At 49.6% G+C, this 25,514-nt stretch overlaps 2 protein-coding genes across 2 annotated transcripts; both read right to left on the bottom strand.

Moving 5' to 3' along the window:
* Positions 1-3,227: 3,227 nt before the first annotated feature.
* Positions 3,228-12,332, bottom strand: LOC125941318 (uncharacterized). The gene is made up of 5 exons (XM_049658333.1): positions 12,301-12,332; positions 10,556-10,945; positions 7,911-8,190; positions 7,195-7,466; positions 3,228-3,970 (listed from the first exon to the last, which is right to left on the bottom strand). Exons 1-5 carry the CDS (start codon positions 12,330-12,332, stop codon positions 3,586-3,588), a joined length of 1,359 nt encoding a protein of 452 aa, XP_049514290.1. The 3' UTR covers positions 3,228-3,585.
* A 513-nt stretch (positions 12,333-12,845) lies between these two features.
* On the bottom strand, positions 12,846-24,573 carry LOC125941445 (uncharacterized). The gene is made up of 4 exons (XM_049658652.1): positions 24,144-24,573; positions 18,298-18,686; positions 17,049-17,996; positions 12,846-13,291 (listed from the first exon to the last, which is right to left on the bottom strand). Exons 1-4 carry the CDS (start codon positions 24,571-24,573, stop codon positions 12,977-12,979), a joined length of 2,082 nt encoding a protein of 693 aa, XP_049514609.1. The 3' UTR covers positions 12,846-12,976.
* Between the last annotated feature and the right edge of the window lie 941 nt (positions 24,574-25,514).

Below are 25,514 nucleotides of genomic sequence, written 5' to 3' on the forward strand. Positions count from 1 at the left end.
TCTCGCCGTGCGTTCACTCCCCGTGAACGCGCGTCCCTCGCGCCATTTCACTCGCAATACAGCGTTCGGCGCGCGGCGACGATTTCATCTCCATTGACGTCATACGGAACCTCACGGCGACGGCGACGGCGACGCCGACGGCACAAATCTGCTTTTGAGTGTCCATATCGTGTGGCCCCCGACGTGGCCCCCGAGGTGGCCCCCGACGTGGCCCCCGAGGTGGCCCCCGAGAGCTCCGAAGAAGTCCGTAGGTGAGGCAGCGTTCACTTGGCGTTCGTATGATGGTGCCCGCTGCCGAAGAGTCTGTTCCATGGTGACGGCCTCGGAAAGAAATTCTGACACAGTCTTTGGAGGACTGCGCACGAGACCGCCGAACAGCTGCTCTTTCACTCCGCGCATCAGGTACCGCACCTTCTTTTCTTCCGACATGCTGGGGTCGGCTCGTCGAAAGAGACGTGTCATGTCCTCGACGTACATTGCGACACCTTCATTCGGCATTTGTATACGGTACTGGAGATCACGCTCAGCTCGTTCTCGGCGATCAGGGCTCGCATACGTCTCAAAAAGACGGCGTTTGAATTCTTCCCAAGAAGTTAGGGCATCTGCATGGTTCTCATACCAAACACGTGCGCCATCGTTAAGGCTGAAATATACGTTTTTCAGTTTGTCTGCATCGTTCCACTTGTTGTACGAGGCAACACGTTCATAGTGCACCAGCCAATCTTCAACATCCTCATGCATGGCACCGTGGAAAGGATTCGGCGTTCGCGGACTAAGTAGCGTGCAATGAATCGGCGTAGTGCCTTCCATACCGGTTGGGGTGGTCGGAGCTGCCATTGTCTCTGGGAGGAGTCCAAACTCAGGGGCTTGTCCACGGATCCTTCTGCTGGCGCGGTGTACAGGCGTAACCACCGGTACAGGACTGGAGCTCCTGCTGCTCGGAGGGGTTTGGTGCATAGATTAGATTACCCAGCACCTCCACCAGTTTGTCACGCGCTAAGGCAAGATCAATCAACAGTACTAGCAGCCAGACCCGAAGAATGCCAGACACGAAAAGACGGTTCTCCAGCTGGCGCGGGATCTTCGACTTCGTCGTCTTCTTCGCCGTTCTTGCTGGGCACGCAATGCTGATCGTTTGCTGGCTCAAAACACCAGGTGGCAATATAATTGCTCTCGCAATAAAAAAACTCTCATTGGCCGTATGCTGTATGTGCGTGTGAAAGCGCTCGAGGGACTCGTGCTTTCATGGGGAGCGAACGCACGGCGGAGAGCAAGCGCGACTTCTTCCGTCGCGCGAAAGGCCCTGGGAGGACGGGAGGGAGGGGAGGCGACGTTTAGCTGCGGCACCAAATGCGTATCTTACAACGGGACGCAAGGGGAACTGGCGACTCAATCTCCCACGCGAAAGGAGGACAGCGGGAAGGCAGCGCGGAAGAGAGGGGTTGCGGCTTCTGCGCTGCGAGCAACTTGTACTTTGAACGGCGCCGGGCGGTGGCGCGCACCGTATCTTGAAAGCGATCTGCAACACGGTTCCGACCTTTGTATGCGCTGTGTTTTCGCCGCTCAGTTTCCATTGAAGCGATAGACTGCACGAACATTCGCTCGCTGCTGCTGGCGCGTCTTGTTCACGCCAGCGTTTCGACAGCGGTTGTGTGCGGTCACACAAACAACGCGCACAACAGGGGGCGGTATTCTGTAAGAGTCCACCTAGTGGACTGTCCATTTCGCGACGTTGACCTCGCTGCAGCTTGACTGCAGGAAGCAGACTGGCTGGCACCTTCCTGCACGTCAAGCCGCAATGAATCACGGTCGCAGAAATGCGAAATGGACAGTCCTTACACCGGATCATATATATTTCCTCGTTCTTTAATAGTTTTAAATAACTAATTACACCATCACATCTAATAGTCATAATTGAAAATGCATAATTCCCACCATAGTACAGCTTCGCTGGTCTTCATCTCCCTCCAGAGAAGGGCTGACTTTTTTTGTTGCTCCTCATAAATATTTATTTCTCTAACGCTACCACCCGCCGCTCGGTTCTATGCCTATCTGGGTACAAGCCATAGATGATTCCCATCATCACTTCTGTAATGTGTTCTCTAATTCACTTATGGACAGCAAGATGTGTTCAAACGTGTCTGACAAGTGTACCTTCTGCCAGCAGCTAAACTATTGCAACCGTCCCTCTTCAGGCGTGCTTGGAGGCAAGAGGTTATGTGCCGTAAAGACAGTGCCGTCTATGCCCGCGTGCGGACAATATAGAACACTACAGGGACGCCATCATTTTCTAAGATGTCCTGCGAAGAAACCTTGAAAAAATGTAGGTATAATAAATACCCTATTCAATACCGAGAAGGGACTTTCAACAATCCAGAAGTAACGCCATACCATACGTTATTGCTTAGTGGTCTCCATAGCCTCTGGAAAAAGAGGGCGTGCTATAGGCAAGCTGAAAAACCGCAATAAACGAAACCGTTCTCTCGCGAACTGTGGCACATGTGCATAGCATGTACATGGGCCATATGTGCATAGTGTGTATAATGTACGCCTCGAGCCGTAGCATCAATGTTTTTGCTAGATGCAATAACCAGGGGTGCGGAAATAACCTAAGCACTTGGTAAAGGCACCGTTCTTATGCAGCAAACGAAAACGGACAGCTGGAGAGCTAAAACCTTCAACTGCTACTTCCAGGAACCGGGATTTGAGTCCTCGCAGGACGGTGTGTATTTCCTACTTCTATATTTATAAACTGCTGATAAGCTTGAAACTTCAAACTGGAAAGTGGGAATGCAGAAACAAGCACTGGCACACTGAAGTGGAAGCTGGTAAACATTGCAGCATTCGCTATTGTGTTCCTCTCCTTCCTGCTATGTTTCTTGGTGAAGAGCCGCTTTTTAGTACTAAAGCTGTCCTAGGCTTCTTGAACGATGTGGTCCTGCATGTTAATAGTCCAGTAATTTCGTAGCGCATCCTCTCTCTAGAGGATGCCGCTGTGATAGTAGTTCAGTATAGCACATGCCTCCAGGCCCTTGCACTTCAAGGGCTCTGTTAAGGCAGAAGTGCTTTTTGAAAACTTTTGCCTCTGACACATTTTAGTATACCATCATTCTTTCACAACGCATATCTCGTGTCGATAGCACACTTCATTACTTATTGCAATAGTCTTATTACCTATAGATTGTACACAATTTACAGTGACTATTTTTGGCCCCTTTACAGCCATGCCACATGTGTTTTACTCACACCTTATAATTCACTATTCATACCACTGACAAGTCATTATCATCACCTTGGCACTCTTTGGACACATCTGGCCCTTGCGCCAATAAACTTCAACAATCATCAACTGCATTCGCTGCACGCATTTCTATTGGCAAAGCATTATAATGTGTGCCCCTTCATTCAGGGTCACCTAATAACCATGTTTGTTTACATCCTACCACATTCAACTACATATGCGTGTTCAGTGCACTCTTCAGCAGAAAGTTTAGAGTTTGTGCCAAAACCGCATTGCGAATATATCAGAATCAACAATAACAATCAGGTAACACACGCGTCACACAGGCAGATGACAACGGGAATTCACCCGAGGGCGCATTTGTCTATGGGGTTCATGGGGCTACCGGGTTCGCAGCCGAACGCTTCGGCGAACCCTTCAACGTTGCCGAACAGCTTGTCGTATTCGTCGCCGATGTAGGGCTTCATGCCACCGCCACCCCGACAGAGGGCGTAGCACGAGGCGACAAAGAACATCGCGGCTGCGCCGTATTCCTCGAAGCCGTCTAGGCACTCGTCGTCGACAGAGGCGCCACCTGCACGGTATGCCTCGAGTGAGGCCTCGAGAGCCAGCGTGTGAAGAGCAAGGCCTCCGAGCTTCGGGGTGGTGTGCCTGTCGCCGGAACCGCTAGCGTTTGCGCCTGCGCATTGCAGCAGGGAGGACTCATCGCCGTCCAAGGAGTCTGCGTAGCTGCGCGAATGAGTGATGAAAAACAATAAATGTAGCTGACTAGTAGTATTATTAGAATGTCACAATACACACCAAAAGAGAGTGTATTCAATGCTGCTAATTAAAGGGAGTAACTGCATGCCTTTGACATCGTTAATTACACCTGAGAGAACCTTAGTATTGTTCTGGATAAATCACTTGTAATCACTATAATTACATTTGACGTTTCTGATGATTGAGCGAGGCTTCTGCATGAAGCCTGAGAGGCCCAGCATGAGAGCCTATGCTAAGCCATGGGCGAAACAAGCAAGCCTACGCCATGAGTAAACACTGTGACAAAGGGATTTCATTTGTTATATTCATTATTGAATGAAATCCCGTGTCGCATCGATCCAATAATGCAGGGCGCCATAAAACAGAATAAAAGTGATTTAGATTTGCAGCTGAGCATTTTACACCGTCATACCTTTCGTTCAGAAATTATCCTCGGAAAGAAAAATATTGTGCTAGCGATCAGACAGAATAATTTTCAATTTGAAAGCTTCTCCGGAAATAAAAGTTGTCGCAGTTTCACCCGAAAGGCGAAGCATCAATTGCGATAGCAACTTAGTAGAGAGCTATACGGAGTATGTAGTTTTATCCGCTGTACAAACTTGGACATGCAGCAGCACCGGCAACACACAGCACTGTTGTCGACGCCGTCGGCGTTTTGCCCGCGTTCGCACAAAATGCGTGCGGCGTTGGTGACTGTTGCCGGAGCCTCTGATTTAGGCACTTGGTGCCGCAGCTAAACTTCGCCTCCCTTCCCTTCCTCCCCCCACGGCCTTTCGTGCTTTGCTCTACACATATGGTGATTGTAAAGGAGGAAGAGACGCCTACATCTGCAGCCCTTAAGGGAGCACGGCACAGAACGCGCGTTTGTTCTGTGCCGTGCGTTCACTCCCCGTGAAAGCGCGCGTCCCTCGCGCCCTTCAGCACATACAGCGTTCGGCGGCGCTGAGCCGCTGGCGCAGAAGATAGCGCCAACCTTTCCCTTTCCCTCAAGAACCACTTATCATGTGAGGTACTACTAAATTTTGAAAGCATGCTGTCTGCTAGCAGATACATAGTGAGGCTGGCGTAGGTTGGACAAGGCCACAATTCTAGTTTGGCTATTATCATTCCTAAATAAAAGCTTCAAGCGAAGATTTATACGGCGTTCGCCAAGTCGAAACAAGCTTGGCTAGTTTTTTTTTTTTTTCATTATTTGTTGCGCTACCGAACTACCTGTACCGTCACAAAGTATACTTTGCCACGTTGGCCTGTCATGTTTCGCTTTAATACAATGCACACAGAACGGGACGAATGAAATGGCAACAACTGCCTTCCCTTGACACCGTTTACATAGCTCGCTCTCACTCCATGAATGAGGAACATAAGCAGGTAGGAAGCAGCAAATTTGGGGAAGAATAAATGTCGTCGTCGTCCGCGGCGGCGGCAGCAGCTGCAGCCTGTTTTCATGTCCTATGGAGGACCAAAACCTCTCACAGCGAACTCCAGTTACCCCTGTCTTGAACTAGCTGGTTCCAACTTGTGCCTGCAAATTTTCTCATTTCATCCCCCCCCCCTCCCCCTTAATTTCTTGCCCTCATCGTTTGCACGTCCCTTCCCTCGGCACCCGTTCTGTAACTCTAAGGAATCCGCGTTTATCCGTCCTATGCCTTACTTACATGGCCTGTCAAACTCCATTTTCTTCTATTTAATGGAAACTATATAGAATATCGGTTATCTCCCGTTTGCTCTCTAATCCTTTCTGTTCTTTTCCTGTCTCTTAACGTTACGCCTAATATTTTAAGTGTGAAGCACTTTCAGGAGCCCGGGCTGTCGGCGTCTACCGCGTGATCACGCTCAAAAAAGGGCTCAAAACAGGGTCAAACCAAGTGCAGATTTGATGAAAACCGGTTCAAAATAAACTAACATGATTCAAAATTTGGTGAAAGACAGGAATAATCAAGCATTAAGCGCATTAATTAGCAGAAATTTGTTAAAATCGCTTCTAACTCATCAGCAAAGCTTGGCTGCGTGTGCGTGGCGGTTTCCCACCAGTTGTGCCTTAGCACAGGTGTCAGAACCGATCACGGATTGCTAAACGCAAGATAAACACAAGATAAAACAAGAGAAGCACAAGGAAAACACAAGGGAAATACCGGCGAATTACTGCTCCGCACTTCCCCAGCTTTCACGTTGAGTGGAACTGCATTACCGCCGAATTTACCATTATATCAGTTTTTCTTTTTTCGTTTCATCGCTCGTTGCGTTGTCCTAACTTGTTCCGAAGCTTCTTCGTTAACCTCCAGGTTCTGCCCCATACGTTAGTACTGGAGTTACAGAATGGCTTCCAAGAGAAGGGAAGCGCATTCGAGGACGGCAGAAAACTAGATAGGGTGATGAAATTGGGAAATTTGCAAGCGCAAGTTGGACTCAGCAAGCGCAAGACAAGGGTAATTGGAGATCGCAGGGAGAGGCCTTCGTCCTGCAGTAGACATAAAATAGGATGATGATGAAGTTAGGTACGGGTAGAATGCAATGATTGTAGACTTTTCTTTTCAAGTATAGCGGTGTGTTAGCGGCCATGATTTGGCAATGCTTGCCATATGCCCTCATATTCATTTTACAGCGTAAGCTGTTATGGGCTCATTCCAATAGCCGTTCCGGTTCGCGATGGTGTCCGCTGCCGCCTCCGCCGACGGCGTCCGGCGAACGTAACCGCTATCGCTGCAAATGCGAAAAAATTACCCGGTTCCCGCCGGGATCGCACCCACGCCCGGTCCGTGGGAGCCAGATACTCTACAACTGAGCCACGCAAGCGCCACGCATGCGTGCTGGAGCGCCATAGGTTCACGAAGGACATCGGCCACGTCTGGTTTTCGGGAGAAGCCAATGGTCCCACAGTAAACTTAAAAGAGGACGATGACTATGATGATTGTGTGAAAACACACGTTGGGACCGCAATTGGTTATAGGTAATTATGGCAGGTAAAATTAGGGGTGCGTATTGTGCTAGTAAAAAGTGCGAAAGTTCTTGCACGCGGAGGTTTTCGGGTTTCTCTGGCTCAAGCCTGTTTAGGTGCTCTTAGAGCTGACTAGAGCACACTGTTTACTTCTAGTGTCACGGCACAGGCAGAAAAAAAAAAAACTTCGAGCATTTGCACAGAATAAAGTAGTGCCACCATGCTCAATTTCTCGTATCCTAGTTGTCCAGTTTACCTGTGGAAAAACAGTTGACTCAGCGCCGAAGCGATGTCGTTGCCGAGACCCCCTTGGTTCATGAACCGCGTGGCACTCTCGTCGAACGAGGGGAAGGAGAAGGCATACGGGAGTACCGCCAGCTGGCGGCCTGGAAGCAGCACGGTCCACTCGGCGAACTCGATCTGTTCGGCGGCTTCCCAGCGGTCCAGAACGTCAGCGTGGTTCAGGACGACTGACTTCCAGTTCTCGACCAGAGAGTCGCCCCGGCTGAAGAAAGCTACCGGCGTTTGCTGCGTACACGTCTCTGCATGTAAGGCTCTGTCGAGAATCGGTAGGTTAACATGGAAACTCATAAGATGCTCGAAAGCACCTTTAGATACGTCCACTGAGTTACAGTGGTGGTTATTGCGTTATGCCATTAAGAATCGGGTGACACTACACTGCTTTCCAAAGCAACAAAGCAGAAAAGCGACAGGAATGCCGGGCGCTTCCACACGTGCCAGAGGGGAGCATTCTATGCTCAAGGCTTCCTTTCAACAGTGGAGCACACTGCGAAGGGAGTATGCAACCCCTTAAAGGCTGCATAATTTATATCAGGCTTACGGTGCGAGACGTAACATATTTAGGCCAATTTGTTAGCTACAAGAAACATTCATAACGTTTCTTGTAAGGCATGGCATAACGAATGCAGGCACTCGTGGCACGAGAGGATGTGTTGCTGGGGGCTTTCGAACCTTCGGTAGTTGCAGGCCAGAACGCGGGTCGAAGTACCCGAGGGCGACGTCGATGAAGTGTCCGATCTGGACCGCGGTGCGGTTGGCGTCCCTCTGTGGCCACTGGCTCAGGCGACGCGAGAAAGCCTCTCGGGTTTCGGCAACCATCCGACGAGCCACGCGGCTTGCCCGCTCCGAGAACAGCTCCTCATCGAAGTAATCGCGGAACATCTGGCTGCCGCTCAGCAGGTACGCCTTGCCAAGGCAGAAGGCAACGTGGTACATTTCCGTGCTCCTGTCGCTGTGAAAGTAGCCGCGTGGATTGAATCACTCTATACAGACAACACAAAGGCACCCCAAGAAAGAAAACGAACACACGACTACAAATGACGCATATATATATAAATATATATATATATATATATTATTGCCCATATTTTGTAGCGGCTCATTTCATCTTCTGTTATCTTTACCTTATCACGCGCTGTGTTGAGTTGCTGATCCCATAGATAATGGCGGCACGACGGCTAGTGAGTGTGGCACGGACGGTGCCTGGCGCTGCCAGGGACCAAGAGACTAAAAAGGGTATAGGGTCTCACACGTGCTCTTGGGACAAAGGATCGACAACACAGAACATTCAAAAGGGCACTTATTGCACCTTTCATACACTTATTACTAAGCAGATGGGCGAGCGACAGATCGAGTAAGTCCGACTCACGGCGACCGGACCGCGAGCGAATATGTTCGTCCCGGGCTGGAAACCAAAGCCTAGTAGTTAGCGTGTACGGTCACGCCAACGGTGGCGCGTTCGAACGATCCGTGTTCGTCCATGCCGGTGCCCCGCTACAAGGCCTAGCGAGCCGGTCTCGCAGAGAGCGTGTCGGCGCACGCGCGAAGCGTCCGCACTGCCCGCCGACCGCACGCCAAAGAGGAAGCGCCTTCTACCTTTTGCGCCCAAGTAACCCCGTCGTTAGGTGGCGTTAGCAGCGCAACACTCGCGCCATCTCTCGCAATACGCCGCAACCACACCGACCGCCGCCGCCGTAAAGCCACGCGGCGAAGCCGGATTACAGGAGATCCGAAGCCATGCGGGGAAAACAACATCAGGGGACGCGTGACAGTCGCGCATCCCCACAAGGGCAATCAAATTTATTTTACATTTGGCCCCAGTTTCTGCACTAGTTGAGGGAGTGCAGCATCGTCGTCAATTTGATAGTGCAGCGAGTATTCAGGTAACTACTGCAGCTACCTGCATTCGATACTGTGAACCTGCACTCGATACAAATGTCGCAGACGACGTGGTCACAGGCTACATTGCGTAGCGCCAGTTGAATGGTCGTCCACGGGCGTAATTATCTACTGCTTTGGTTTACAACAGTCAGTCAAACTGGCTTAACGAGGCGCGTTGCAAGTTCGATGCTTGGACGGTTGTTAGGGCTCGTTAGTTAAAGGATTCTAACACGCTAAATACCTTTGATTCGAACACCTGTCTTTACGAACGCCATTTCTGACTAGAAAGGGCACAACGACGGTCACTACTTTGCTGTCATCACGCTACTACCCTAATAAGAATAATTGTAATAACGAAAAGAAACAACCATTAAGATTGCAATGCACGATCTTCTCAATAAGACCTAATCGCCCAAAGCAGGTGACACAGCGTCGTTCGTAGCGGCACCTGTGTCCTCGAATTGCAAAGCGACAATTCACACAGGTGTAGTGAATGTCACCCCGCATAACTGGTTCATAAAGTGCGGCAAAAAAAGAGAGACCTAAGTTTACGTTAAAGCTGTTGTCTCATGGTTGACCTTCTGTTAAAATCATTTATAATTCTGATAAGAGCATTTCTCTATTGGATGGCATTCAGGCGCACCGAAAACTTGAAACTGGTCAGTGTCAACATAAATGGATTGCGACCGCGATACGCGATAATTTAGGTAATTCGCTTACCCCCCAGAATGCATTGTAAATGCGGCAGCTGTTTTTGTTACAGCATTAGTCTAATTCTTGTCCATCGAAGGTTTGTTCTCGGCACAGCCGGGATCAAATAGACCGGAAACACTTCTTGAGTCATTGGGAATTCAAACTCATACGTCACTGATGAAGAAAGTATCAAGTAGAATTAACTGTTACTGCCTCATAGAGTGGCGACAACTTCGAGAAATAATTATTCTTAGCACTCACCTTACCTCTGTGTATTTACACCTTTCTCCTATAGGGGGCCGCAACTGAAAGTTTAAAGCTAAGAAAAGCACAAAAGCAGTCATAAGTTACTAATCACATATTCGGGTAGTCGTTAAAAGCTCTCTGGCCGTGGCAGGAAGCTGGTGAAAAAGAAAATACAAGCTTTAAAGGTGAATGACAATAGCCGGGAATGGAACTAATGATCCTACTTCCTTATCCTAAATGAATCCCGCTTATCCGAGCAGTAACGCTTAGTTGCTGCTCTGTTGGATGACCTCTGTAGCGCTGTCAGAGCACCCCGAAACGACCATCCAAATACGCCTTAAGAGATGTCGGGGTCATTTCTCACTTCTTGTGGCGTCGTGATCTTTGAAGAACATTTGTCTTATCGGGTGTTTCCTTGATGACCGTTTCGTGCTCAGTAAATAACAGCGCGCCCACTTTCTCACAATGCGGACGGAGTGAACGCCGGCGCTTCTTACCGATCGTAGAAGTTGACCAACAGCAGTCGGTTTGAGAACAGCGCCGCCGTCTGGACAATGCACCAGGAGAGGAACAGATGCATGTCCCTCTCGCCCCGTGCCTTCCACAGTTTCAGGAAGGTCCTCACGTAGGCCGGCCTGTTGGACTCGTAGACGACGTTGTTCGAGACGCCGCCGTATCTTTCCAGCTCAGCCAGCCATCGCTCCTCGGTGAGTCCAGGGACGGTGCCGAAGAGCTCGTCAGTGTCGAGCTGGGCAGAGCGGGTAGGCGAGTCCATGGCCTCCGCCAGCGGAATCATGCAGGCTTCGTCCACATTTCTGTTGTCGGCGAAACTCACGGTGTCTCGCAGCTCCTCTGCGGAAGGCTGACCAGGGCTGCCGAACTCTCGCCTGTAGATGACATCAAGGAAGCCTTCGGTGAGCTTAGAAATGGTCTCGACAATATGGCCTGCAGTTTTTTTTTTTTTTTGACGAACCAGATCGCGGTGAGACTATTTCAAAGAAAGCACAACTTTCATAGCTTGACAATAAACAAACCAATGAAAATTGGATATTCCTGAAGCAGGGCTGCGGCTAGATCAAAAATAAATATTCGAACAGTAACCAAAAACATATCGTAAAGAAATGTGCATGAGACAATTAATCTAAACGTTAAATTTTATTTCGAATCCACACGACATACATACAAGACATGCGCAAAAACCACTAATTCGGTCCGACTAGATGTGTCACCATCTACAGGCAATCGGTAACGAATGCGTAAATATCTTGCTACGTATATTAAGGCTCCCAATGAAAGAAGGTGGTATTCTATTGACATTGTAATGTGCTTTAGACCAGATTATAGGCCCTACAGTGGATAATGGACGATATCACCCTCATTGCAAATAAAAAACTGGTCTGAGTGCCAATGGTTGAGCCAAAGTCGAGGTCTAGCGGTATATCTTTTTCTTTTCGAAATAAAAAATTGACTGAGGTTTAACTCTCGCAAACCTAGTTATCACAAGCGAAAGGTCTGTTTGGCTTGGTTTTGCAAAGACTATGCACACAGTGTTTCATTATTGCACGCTTCCGCGCTTTGTAAGCTTCTTTATAACGTGCTAATCTGGCCTCCCTTTGCGCCGGTGTTTCAGAAGCCAACTTTGCCTTTGCTGGAGATTTCGCAGCCTGCCGTCTAGCTATATCTACTGGATGACTGGATACAGCCTGTCGCTTGCGCTGAAGCGCACGCACAGACGGCCCAACCGACGCGCCATCCATGGCGAGACTGGGCGACCAACCGCCGGCGCAGCAGCCGTAAAGCCCTCGTCTAGTCACGTAGTACCGCAGTGGCGAGGCTGCGAGCGAGAGCAGCTGCGATGCCTCTGATGCCAAGGGCGTGGTCCTGCGGTATATTTCTTTTCAGAAAAAAATACAAAAAATATTATCTATAAGGCGGCAATAGGTCTTGTCGGAATGCGCAAAGTACAAAGAATTGTGACCCAGCGTTTCACAATCACGTGAACTGGTCAACTTTCACAAGATGTAGGAAACGTTTCTAGAGGAAACCACGGCTTCAAATTACGCAGCTCATTCTTTTCATGTACGCAGGGCTGCCAGCTGATTTGGCGGGTGCTGAAAGCATGGGTCCTGCAAGTAGAATATCAAATGAAGCTCGATATACACAGCAGGTCCTTGACTACATGTTGTGCAGGAAGTCGCCGAGTGCTACAACCACCCTTAGCGACCAATGGTTCCTTACTAACTGCATTGTCTTAGCGATGAAGCATGCCACCATGGACGCCCTTGACTGAAAACATTGCTAAAGAAATCTTTTCAAAAGAATCAAGTATTTTCGCTTTCTATCTCTCTTTCACAGGACACTTTATTCCTGCTAAGGCTCATCGCTGCACACTGAATAGCGAAGCGACGCGATGGTTGATTACATCGTACAGCTCTAGCACGCTACGAGAAACATTGGTATATTTGAACAAAGTGCGTTGTTATTTCAATTATTAGCTTATACTTGCCTTCACCGCCCAATATTTCCTTATTCTATGCCAAGCACCTCAAATTGCTGACAAATTTGTAAAGCGTTTAATTGCAAAGTAAGGGAAGAGCGAACAAATCGGTCGAGTTTAGCTGACACCCAACCTTCGGAGCCACACAGATGTGCCCCTCAGGAATGCTAAAAATGCACCTAATTGACAGGCGCTTCTCCTTCCCTACACTTTCAATATCAAATTTTCGCTGTCATACAGAGGAGACCATTGGAGCGGGCCTTTTGTAGAGGAACGTTTAACAACCGAATTCAGTAGCTAAACGCTTCGGTCTTACATGTCATTCCCTTTTAGCTCATGTGCAGGGATATCTCATTGTTGCGCCCTTTTGTTGTGCTATCATTTTATCTTTTATTAAAGCTCTCCGTAATCTGAGGCGACATTATACCGCAGCTATCCTCTTAATTATTGCGGCATATTTAGACCGTCCTGCATGCCTGAGCGTATCAAAGTAGTCCTGGGCCTCTTGGTCACTGCGTGTCAGTCTTTGGTGCTTCTCCACGATGCGCTCAAACTCTCGGAGCGGCCTCAGAGCGACCCTGGTGCTGTTCTCGGTTTGCTGGACGAACACGTCCAGCACGACGCTCCAGTGCAGCGTGAGCGATGCGCGTAGCCACGTCCCAAGCACGTCCACCGTGTCCGAGTCCCTGGGCATTCGTGGCCACAGAATGCCCGCTTCGAGTAGAGCAGCCTTCACCTGAAATGCGACAAGGTCTCAATACCATTTGTAACAACAACAGTGGGCGATTGTTACGATATCTCACGCTTTGTGAATGATGTCCCATTTCCTGAAGCCTAAAGGAGGCATTCATCATCATCATCATCATCCACCAGCCTATATTTATGTCCACTGCAGGACGAAGGCCTCCTCCTGCGATCTCCAATTACCCCTGTCTTGCGCGAGCTGATTCCAACTTGCACCTGCGAATTTCCTAACTTCATTACCCCACCTAGTTTTCTGCCGTCCTCGACTGCGCTTCCCTTCTCTTGGTATCCATTCTGTAACTCTAATGGTCCAACGGTTATCCATCCTACGCATTACATGGCCTGTCCAGCTCCATTTTTTTTTCTCTCTTAATGTCAATTCGAATATCGGCTCTCCCCGTTTGCTCTCTGATCCACACCGCTCTCTTCCTGTCTCTTTGTGCTCTTTGAGCACAGATCCCTCTTTGTGCGGTCCTTAACTTGTTCTCGAGCTTCTTTGTCAACCTCCAAGTTTCTGCCCCATATGTTAGCACCGGTAGAATGCAATGATTGTACACTTTTATTTTCAACTGACAGTGGTAAGCTCCCAGTCAGGATTTGGCGATGCCTGCCGTATGCACTCTAACCCAATTTTATTCTTCTGTAAATTTCCTTCTCGTGATCAGGGTCCCCTGTGAGTAAATGACGTAGATAAACGTACTTCTTTACAGACTCTAGAGGCTGACTGGCGATCCTGAATTCTTGTTCAGGAGGCATTGAATGGCATTCAATGTTAGCATTCAATGCTGTATAAAGGCAGTGTTATGGCTTGAACAACTGTGGCAATATGGGTAAGTACTGCTTCACGCCACCAGTGTAATTAAAAGTGTAATTAACACTTAAGATGTTGCCAATGCGCCTACGGCTCATTGTTCCTAACACATTTCAGATGTTATATGATGTTGTACGGTGGCATGGCCGTTCCTGATTGCCTTTCTTTGAATTAATATCAGTGGAACAGGCGGCAAAAGTGTGCATGCTGAGCAGTGTGAAAATTTTGCGGAACCCACGCGCAGTGCAAATCGGTGTAAGCAAAGCTTGCATTGGTGTTTGCGAAAACGCTGTTCTTGTTTACCGACTACTTGGAAGTGTAGCGTACACGACGAAGTTGCGAACATTTTCACCGGAAAAATTTCCGCTAAACATAACCTTGTGGTGCTGACAACACCGAATGACGACGAATGAAAAATGGGAAGAATAACGCAACAAATTACATCCCTAAACCTTATGTCAGAGACGCTACTGAGAAATTATGTAATTAATTGTGTTGATTCGCTCCGTTCTTTCTTATAGTCCTGTTTTTCGATGGTATATATGCATTGGCCGCCTGCAATAAGCCATCAGTTGTTAGTAGCATCGTGTCTTCGTGGTTTGTGACGTCGTGCCATGCCCCGTTTGCGCAACAAATGTATGTCCTTTTTCTCTGAAATACTCGTCAAGTCACGGCAGTCGCAGGTAACCAGGTCAGTGGTGATCCAGCGGCAAATACGAGAGAAATGCGTGAGCATTACGTCGATCCTGTTTGAGGTCCCTGATTCAAGATTTGAACAGCGTTCACCCGATCTCAAGGTGTTGTTCAGGAGCCCACTCGACAGTCCAGTTCCCTTAGTTACCTACATATCATACACACATACGCAATTTCCTAAGCTCTCCCAACACCTCTCTACCTCTACCACGTGACCGGCTCCCCACCGTTTCACACACATACACCTTTTTCTACTTTGACACGCCTAATGCTCGCGCATTAAAAGAGCCTCCTCCACCTTGGGTAACTCGTCGACCTCGCCTTGGCTCACGGCTTCGCAGCTACGGTAGAATGCCGCCGCCGCCTCGAGCTGACTCTGAGCCTTGCGCGGCACCGGCACAGAACGCAGCAGGTGGGACAGGCGGCGCTGCTCGGAGAGGAACGCCTCCTCGCGCACGGAGAGAAGGTTGCGGCGCCGCCAGCCGTCGCACACGAAGCGCGTGAAGCCCTCGCAGGGTTTCAGCGAAGTGTTGACCGAATCCGCGAGGCGGCGCGAGTACTCGCGGCAGGGCTCGGTGCGACACAAAGCGGCCGAGCTTCGTCGCCCTCTGTCACCCTGGCCTCCGAATAGCAGCAGGAGAGAGACAACAGCCGCTGCCAGCAGAAGCGCAGCGCCCAAGATGGCCGTCGTTTTCCGCTTCCTGACCAACGCCTGCAAACCGTCGAAGCGGAAAGGTTAAGAAGTCACAGGTTCCGTTGAGGCTGCTTGGCGTTTCGTCGGGACACGAGAGCACCTCCCTAGACGAGTGGGTTCAAAGTGCATGTGCGACCGCTGTAGCCTGTACTTTTACGACAGTGCTTACGTTGGCTCACAAGTGCGGATGACATCACGGTGGCGTTGCGGAGCTCAGATGCAACGCTCAGATTAGAAGTACGCTACAAACACGCGTGGGTCTTGTGAAAACGTCTAGAAAAAAATACGAGTTTCATTTCATTCGAGCAATAAAGATTTTCCCACATAACTGTGCAGTGTCTCCGGTAATTTTCATTCATTCGACCGTGGATTATATATACAAATTTCTAAAGAACAAACATGTTTCAGCCATGCACTGGTCGAACGCGCCCGTAACGGTCTTCAGCCGTGATGGCGTACCGTACAGACCAAAGGTAAATTTTGATCTGGGCTGTTGCCGAGCGATCACCTCCGGTGATATTCTCATCTCAACAATATTTCGAGTGACTCAGCAGCGGAAGCGTCGAAGTAGACGGCCGAAAGCATTCGAAGGACTGTGATAAGATTCCAAACATGGCACAGCATCAGAAATGCTATCAGCCATACGTATACGCCGACGCATTTCGCGCCGATTCACGCGAAGCATCGCGAAGCATCGCGAAATTGATCGTATCCCCGACAGACAGTACAAACTACCGGCCCCCTCAACTTGGCGAGACAGGCGAGGACTACACGCCAAATCATGCAGAGGTATACGGAAAGGAAGCTTTTTTGTAAGGCAGACTAGTCACCCCAAGCTGGTGCACAGGTGCCCGGGTGCGCCAGTCTGCATTATCTGATAACAGATATTGCATCTCTTTGTCCGAGTCTCCAAGAGCGGTGACGGATGGCTCACCTTTGCATGAATATACTACGCGCACTGTTATTAGCTTCTGTCACAAGCCTCATGGATGCATGTCTATTTGTGATAAGAACGTCAGTTTCATGAACCTGGCATTGAGTGTCGTTCTGTGTTCACGCATGATCTGGTGAATTTAGTCGACGACTATTAGATTAAGGGTGTCGTAGCTTTTGTTATCTGCCAGGTGTGATTTTGACATGTATATAAATCCCGCGCTCATCCTATCTTCTATCTTGTCCTTGTTCCTTTGCGCTCTGCACCTTCATTATGAGGTAGCTATAACTCGATGAGCTAGATATAACTGCTAGGGCCTGATTGTCAAGATGCTTTGATTTACAGTTTTAAGATTGGGCTTTAAGACTGTGTCGTGATGCTCCCTCTAAGTATTTCACCTTCCTCCATGCGCAACGAATTAAGTAGTCACCTCCACGCCTTAGAATACTCAGGCTAAGCAAGCTCCGACAATCGGAGCTCCCTGACGTGGCCAATTCCCCTCTGCGACCATAAGGCATTAGTCTCCGCATTTTTGACAAAGGCTTCACATTTCTCTGGCACCCAAAATGAAGACTAACTGCGTCGAGAATTCTCACGCATTTGCCGAATAACAATACCTGCATCGTGCTGGAGAGGAAGCGCAGCGACCTCAGCTGCTTACGCGACCGCGTCCCACACTCAGGGGGAACGTCATCGCGGCGTCCCGTCAACTGAGGCGACGAGCCCCGCGTCCATGACGAGGGAGTCGCGGCCGAAGTGGTGTTGCTGTGGAAACTGGAAGACGGAGCATCGCTCCCCTGCACTTTCTTCATCCACGGCGGCTCCAACCCGTGACGTTCTTGCGGGCGAAGAGGCCATCGTTCGGGCGAGTCAGCCAACGCACTTGGCGGCCGAAAAGGCAGGCACGTCTGCGGACTCTGCTCGGAGGTAGTGCTCTGGTCCGGGAATTCGAGGCGGCTGGAAGGCGAAGGAGATGACTGAGCAGTCACAAACTTTGTTCCCGCAGGCGTTTCTGGAAGATCGACTGTAGAAACCGCGGGTGTCGCGGTATCTTTCCGTGGGCTTCGCGAGCTCTCGCCAGACGACCACGCGGAGGCCCCGGTAGCCGGCCAAGACATTTTCCTGCCTTTCGGTTCATCGCTCCTGAAGGCGTCCTCCTCTAGGCTTAACGAGGCTGAGCGGAACCTTGAGAACGATGGCGTTGCATGTGAACTGCCGTCTCTTTTGGCCCGAGTATTGGCGCTTGGTCGGTCGGGATGTTCAAGTTGTGTCCTAACTGAATGCAGCTCACCGTCGCGCATGTCCGAGAAGGACGGTATTTGCCGAACACTGCTGCTTGCTTCCTTTGCGTGAAAACCGGTCACAGGCGACTCTGTCGCATCCAGAGGGGGCGCTAGAGGGGCGGTAGCCAGTGTGCCGTTGCCGATTCGTCTCTGCGGTCTACGTGACGACGTTTCACAAGTGTTCGTCATCGACGTCGGGTGTAGCCAGTCTGTCTGCTCCGACTCGCCGTCTTCGAAGTACTTGCTCTCTCCCGCAAAATGTGGCACCGATATTTTGCACACCTGGAGGGGAAAACGAAGGCTCATTCAGCTAAGTCTTGATAACTCAATCAATAATCTCTTGCTGGAGAAACCGCACTTGAATCGCGTATCACCGAAGCTGGCTCCTTTTAACTACGAAATGTGAACTTTGGCCGGAGACATGGTCCCGCTGCGCGGTCAGCGTCAACGCAAAAGTACGACTTCTTAAAGTCCGCCGACGTGAGATTGTGCATGGGACAATGTCCTTAAAGATATGTGATGACGAAGAAGCAAAATGAAGCAATAATCGGTGTTACAGTTCGAAAATCGTGGTAGTACTTACCAGTGGTGGAGGGAGCTCATGCTGTGCCTGATGTGGTGCATTTGTGTGCCCGGAGAGCTCTTGCGTCTCGACACTTGGCAACACCGGTATTGGATGAGTAGCATGTTCATGGACGTAGCACGCTTCATGAGATGGTTCCAGATGGACCACCGAGGACGGAACAGGCACGTCAGCTTCCTCTATGTGAGCACCGCCGGAGCCGTGGACCACCGAAGGCGACGTTCCGATAACGTCGTGTCGCGGAAACTCACGTCGTGAATCGGTGGTCGGCTGTGGAAAGGTCGCCGGCATTCTCGGCACTTCGGCATAGCCGCCGGACTGAACATTTTTCCGGTTCCTGCCATGCGAACCTAGTTTCCGTGCGGCGTCTGTTTGTTGAGAATGCCACCCTGCGTTTGGACGCTTCTAAGTATAATATGAAATAGTAAAAAAGGCTACGTCGCTTCTTAAAGGCAATAGTTTACTCGATGTCACCCCTGAGCACAAAAGGCAAGCTCCGAGTAGACAAAATTTGTTGCACTTCAAAGGAACCCTTAAACTCTGCAGACTATAATAATCAGAATTTAGCTTACGGCCAGAAATTTATTTCAGTAACTGCGAAAAAGAATTCAGGAAAATTTCAGTAAATTGAAGCAGTATGTTTACGACGCTAAAGGTGTGCGCCAAAAATAGATTATCAACTCTGTGAAGTGCACTGCGGACAAGCCTGACGCTTTATGCAAAGCACTAGACACATTCAATGTAAACGCTAAACGGCTTATGTGACTTTTACAAAGGCCTATCCACAAATTATTAGTACCCTTCACTGACACCGGCCTATCCACAAACTATCAGTACCCCTCAATGACACCTTTAATATATCAAATTTAACCATTCTCTCATGTACAGATGGACGCCGTTAGCGTTTTAAACATGATGTTTCAGCTTTGTTACATTGTAGGGATGGTCAGTGAGTTCCACAAAAACATAAAGCTGGCAACCCTAATACTAGGAGAATCATACGTTGGGCGTGTCGGTATTCCATACTTGTGAAAAACAGTGCGCATCAACATAGGACAAGGAAGTGGACTAGAGGGGTCACAGGCGCTGACTTACAACAGAAAAGTTACAAATGAAAGCACGAGAATAAGTGGACTGCAAGGTTACACGTGAAAAATTTGGCGCGAAAGATCTAAAGATGTGCAGCGGAGGGAGCAGTAATAGCAGAGTGATTGATTTCTATGGTGTGCAGTGAGACAAGTAGTAAGAAATCCGCCTGCGAGGTGGATATTTAGTTCGCTTTTAAATGTAGCATTGATAATTTAATTAGGTGATGCTGAACAACGAGATTTCCGTTTCCATGTATTAAGGTAGGAGCGCCCATGGTAGAGCTTGCGGCTGAACACGTGGTCACGAGCTCCAATCCTTGCGGCGGCGGCTGCATTTCGATTAGGGTGGAATATAAAAAAAACCCGCTCGGGTATTAGGCACAACCTTCTCTAGGGCGCCCCTTATATCCCAATCTGCAGTTTCACGACTTTAAACTTCAAAAAGCTTTCGCTGAAAACGGTAGTTGTTCGTAAACATGCGCTGGTAGCTTGATCGCGTAACTTGTCTTGGGAACGAGATTGTTGTTACATTAGAAATAAGGAAATGTGTTAACTAATGCTATAGGGCCACAGCCGAACTTTTACTCCGGTATGTATGATGAACCTGGTGCAACCTAATTATCCACAACTGTTACGTACGAAGAAATTGGTTTTATTGCGATAGCAATTATATGGACACTCCAAAGCAGATTTCTGCCGTCGGCGTCGCCGTCGCCGTGAGGTTCCGTATGACGTTGTGATGAGCAGGTTCTTTTGTCTAATATTTGATGGTTCTATGAGGCGAAGCCTCCCAGAACCCAATCGAGGACAAAGCCGTTTGTGGAACGCACACACAAAACGTTTAATGTAACAAGAACGAGAAAAAACCATAAAATAAACACTCAAAAAGAACTCATAATAGAACACACATGTGGCTAGAACGCTTAATGATATCGGGGAAGTTCGGGCAGGAAGCGGGCGTGTGCGCGTGCTATAGTCTCGATGCGGCGAAGCGGAGACGAGACGACGAGAAAAGCGTTGTTGGTCTCACCAAACGTCGTTGTGTCGGACCGTAGTACAGGCTGTCAGAGCGTGGCAGCTCTGGCTCGGAGGGAGAAGACAGGCGGCTCGGCAGCACGGGAAGACGGCGGTGGCGTTCTGGCTGGGCAGCTGGTCGTGGCACTCGGGCTCGTAGCCCGACAGCTCCCGTTCTGCCCACGGGCGCAGACGCTCACCGGCCTCGGGCAGCAGCAGTTGACAATCGGGCAGGGTGGCGATGCCCGGGAAGGCAGGCGGCTTGGCAGCAGGGGTTGACGGCGGCGGCGTCCTGGCCGGGCAGCTGGTCGTGGAGCTCGGGCCCGTAGCCCGACAGCTCTCGTCCTGCCCACGGGCACAGTCGCTTGCCGGCCTCGGGCAGCTGTTTACGATCAGGAAGAGTGGCGACTCCCAGGAACGGGTTGGCATGAGGCCCCGGCCGGGTGAAGTCCTGGTGGCTCGGGTCCGGAACCCGACGGCCGTCTTCAGCTCCCGATCCGGTGGCCGACCTTGTCCTGGTGTCGCTTCTGGAACTCCTCCCTCTACTGCCAGCGCGGCTCCTTTTTCTGCTGCTCTGGTCGATTCGTCGACTTCTCATTGGCTGCTCGAGGCTCCGTGTTCCTCTGTGATTGGATTGGCTTTTTTTCTTTTGATTTCTTTTCTTGCGCCGCGTGTTCACGCGCCGGACGGTCTTCGGCGTCGTCGTTTTCGGCGCGGCGCGGTAGAGCGGCGCGCGCTCTCCTTGTCTGCTTCTTGTTTGAAATGCACCGCACCTTGTCGCACACCACAAATATCACCGTCGCGCATCACCGCACCGTGTCGCGCACCACAAAAGTCACCGCATTGTGTCGCGCACTACTCATCACAGACGTCAATGGAGATGAAATCGTCGCCGCGCGCCGCCGAACGCTGTATGTGCGAGTGAAAGGGCGCGAGGAACGCGCGCTTTCACGGGGAGTGAACCCACGGCAGAGAACAAACGCGCGTTCTTCCCCGTGCTCCCTTAAGGGCTGCAGAAGTAGGCGTCTCTTTCCTCCTTAGTAGTAGTGATTTTATTGAAGAAGAAAGTGACGCTTATTTCTGCTGCCCAATAGGGAGCACGGCGCAGCGTCAGATCCTCCTTTACAATCACCATATATGTAGAGCAAACGCGCCTTCTTCCGCCGCGCGAAAGGCCTTGGGCGGGGGGGGGGGGGGGGGGAGGGAGGCGACGTGTGCCTATTTATATCAGAGGCTCCGGTAACAGTCACCCACGCCGCACGCATTTTGTGCGAACGGGAGCAAAACGCCGACGGCGTCGACAACAGTTCTGCGTGTTGCCGGTGCTGCTGCATGTCCAAATTTATACAGCTGATAAAGCTGCCATCATTACTCAGTATAGCTCTCGACAAATTTGCTATCGCAATTGATGCGTGGTTTTTTTTATTGCGATAGCAATTATATGGACACTCAAAAGCAGATTTCTGCCGTCGGCGTCGCCGTCGCCGTCGCCGTCGCCGTGAGGTTCCGTATGACGTCAATGAAGATGAAATCGTCGCTGCGCGCCGAACGCTGTGTGTGCGAGTGAAAGGGCGCGAGGGGCGCGCGCGCTTTCACGGAGAGTGAACGCACGGCGGAGAACAAACGCGCGTTCTGCGCCGTGCTCGCTTAAGGGCTGCAGAAGTAGGCGTCTCTTTCCTCCTTTACAATCACCATATATGTAGAGCAAACGCGCCTTCTTCTGACGCGCAAGAGGCCGTGGGGGAGGGGGGGAGGGGGAGGGAAGGGAGGCGACGCATAGCTGCGGCACCAAGTGCCTATTTATATCGGAGGCTCCGGTAACAGTCACCAACGCCGCACGCATTTTGTGCGAACGGGAGCAAAACGCCGACGGCGTCGACAACAGTTCTGCGTGTTGCCGGTGCTGCTGCATGTCCAAGTTTATACAGCTGATAAAGCTAACATCATTACTCCGTATAGGTCTCTACAAATTTGCTATCGCAATTGATGCTTCGCCTTTCAGGTGAAACTGCGACAACTTTTTTTTTAATTCAAAGGTAGAGACACATTTACCGACCACTCTCCTACTCTCACTGCAGTAAATATTAAGCTGGAACGATCATTGTAACAAATTGGTGACGTTTCACTTCGTGAACGCAGGTTACGCGCAAGCCTATGGACACCGCGGCGAACTTGCAAAGCGAGCCCCGCGGCGTCGAAGCACGAACGGTGAGGGCGCGAACGCGCCGATTCCCTTCTCCACTTCCAGGCGCCTTCCTCCTCCGGCGTTCGCTTAGCTCGCAGCGACAATCAGTTTTCGCCGATTTCGCAGACGGGGAATCTACGCTTGCGCGTGAAAGCCATACAGCCTTTCTTGCAACACTGCTCTCCACGTCGTGGGAATCACATCTTCATCTGATTTACTTGGAAACGGTTACCAGCCACAGTTAGCTTTTAACATCTTGAAACTGCAGCACGCACACGAGAAACGAGGGCAAAAAGGCGAAGGTGACAGACGGGCGCTGACTCGCAACTCAGTTTATTTTTGGAGGGAAACTACACACATATAGGCCTTCCATATCAAAAAGCGTGGTGATATGTGCGTAAGTGAGCCATCTATAACCCTAACTGACAAAGAGTTTGCCTTTTTGAGCGCCACCTGACGTTGTTAAGATACGTAGAAGTTCTGTGCATATATTTTTTTTCAACATGTCTTTATTATTTTTATTTCTATTCCGCATGCTCTTGCACATGCTCACTTTAGTCAGACTGGGTATATATGTGTGTGTAATTTCCCTCCAAAAATAAACTGAGTGGCGAGTCAGCGCCTGTCTGTCACCTTCGCCTTTTTGTCCTCGTTTGAATGAATGAAGATGAATAGCTACCAACTCGCCCAACTTTCAGTACATTTACAGCTTTTAACACTTCTATGCGAATTGGCTTTTTTCATGCAACCAACCTCTTGTGTAAAAGTTCTGTAACAGATCCCCAAAGTATTTAAAGGGACGTGATCTGATGCCACTTTCATAGTACCCGCACCTTTTTCGTGAACGTCCGTCTTGAGTGTATTGTGCACTCTATGTTGGCTGACATACTACAACGCGTACTCATTTTCCTGCCAATTTCTATACTACGTTACATCTTTCTGTACTCCAACGTGCAAAAATATCTGCTAGAGATCAGTATTCGGAAATATTACGCACGTGAGAAAATGCTCCCTGTGAACATTAAGAAAATTGGGCGGAAACCAAAGGGAGAATTGCCATCAAAATTCAAGTGAAAGCTTCCCGGTAGATTTGCTGCGATATGCTGCTGGTTAGCTATACTTGCTATTGTAATAAGGAGTGCGGGGCACTATAACATCAGGCTGCCTCAAGGATTGGATCCGCGTTGTGAACCACATGAAAATCCTTACAAGTTCACGCATCGCGCTATGCGATCAATATCACCCTATATCAAGTTATAACCTTGGATTACACTCCATCCGGTTTCGGCCAAGCTTTGATTACACAATTTACATGTTGTACGCTGTTTATTCGGCCACTCAGCCATCCGCAGAAAGCGGGGAGAAAAGCTAAAGAAAGCTTGGCGTTAATAATCTGGGACCGTATTAAGAAAGGTTCTAGCGCGTATGTGCTTGTTGCCATTGGCCTTCCGCCTTCTCCAACGACATGTTTGGTCTCAAGATTAGCTAGTACCTGATGTTTTACCGTAATACCGTCTTTGTGAATACAAGACCTGCTGTTTTTTTTTTTTTTTTTTTACCTTGGCTATGACGTGGTGACTCTGGCTGCAGGCTCTCCTGGCTCTTTCCGTGCTCCATTCCTTCCGCGTGACGATGCTTAGCCGCTGTTCCGCTGCCTTCGCGGTGAGAGCCATCCTCCACCGTGTGAGGCAGAGTCAGTCGCTTCGGTGCGTCGTTCGAGGGTTCTTCGGCGCCATTGTGGTCGCTGTGCCTGCCGCCAATGACGGGAGCCACTGTCGTGGCGTTACTCGGAGCGGGACGTGCGGCGACGGACCGCTCAGGAACATGGCGTGGCGTACCGCGTTGTTTGTGCATGGCCGCAGATAAGCAGTAGGCTTGCTTGCTTGCGAACACCGGGTACTCGATTCTTCTTCTTCTTCTCCAGCACATGCGCGCGTGCTGAGATACATGACCGCGGTCGTTGTGTTGATGATAAGCACTGCCCAACATAGTGCATCTGAAAAAAAAAAAAGCTCTTCCAAACAAAAAATAATGACAGACGCAAGGCTGTAAACTTCAACTCTCGGTTTATTCTCAAACGCACTGAAGTAGCTGCGCGGGGAATTCGTCTGCTTTTAGAAGGAAATTGCTGCCACTGAAGATAACCATGACTGCCTGTAAACATAAAGATGTAAAATACCCATGAAGCATTACGTTTTTCTCCTGTTTTTGTTGATAAGTCAAACGAGAAGGCTACGCTTCTCGGTCATTTGATTGCTTTACGGCGACATCTGGCGATGCTTACCTTCAGCTCCACTTGAGGAGAGTTGGCAGTTGGGATTGTTGGTGCATGATGTTAAAGGCAAAACAGAACAAGGAATGGGATACGAAACAAGAAGCAAGGAAAGTGACAAGAAGCAGTTTTACTGTTTTGTTCACGAGCTTATTAAAAATGTCTGAATATTCAACCATTATTGCAATTCACTGCTTTCTGTGTCTTTATTTTGTGTATCGGTGTTTAATGTGCGTCACTTCAAAGCTACCAGCTTAGCACTTACCCAACGAGAAAATCACCCCAGCCTGGAGTTCTTTTTTTTTTCTTTTCAAGTTGATAAAGAAGGCCAAGCCAGAGAACAGACAACACTTTTTCGAAATCACCACGTTGAATAAGGAATACTCTTGCAGGTGTCGCTCTTGCCAATGTATCGAGAGCACACCTGAGTAGACTTGAGTGCACTAGCATCAGCAATGGTGGAGCACGGCGCCAGCGAGCTAAGCATTTCGTTTCACTGATCACTTAAAGTACAGCTCGTCGCTTGTTTCGATTAGTAGTTCACGAAAGGCGACGGTTACGAGCCTAGTTTAATCTGGCGTACGCTGGTGGTCGACAGTCAAGAATTTCTGCCCACAGACATTTTTTCCAGCGCTTGCGCGACTGCTACCACTGCTAG

Source organism: Dermacentor silvarum, chromosome 11, assembly GCF_013339745.2.
Source record: "Dermacentor silvarum isolate Dsil-2018 chromosome 11, BIME_Dsil_1.4, whole genome shotgun sequence".
In the NCBI taxonomy this organism is placed as follows: domain Eukaryota; kingdom Metazoa; phylum Arthropoda; class Arachnida; order Ixodida; family Ixodidae; genus Dermacentor; species Dermacentor silvarum.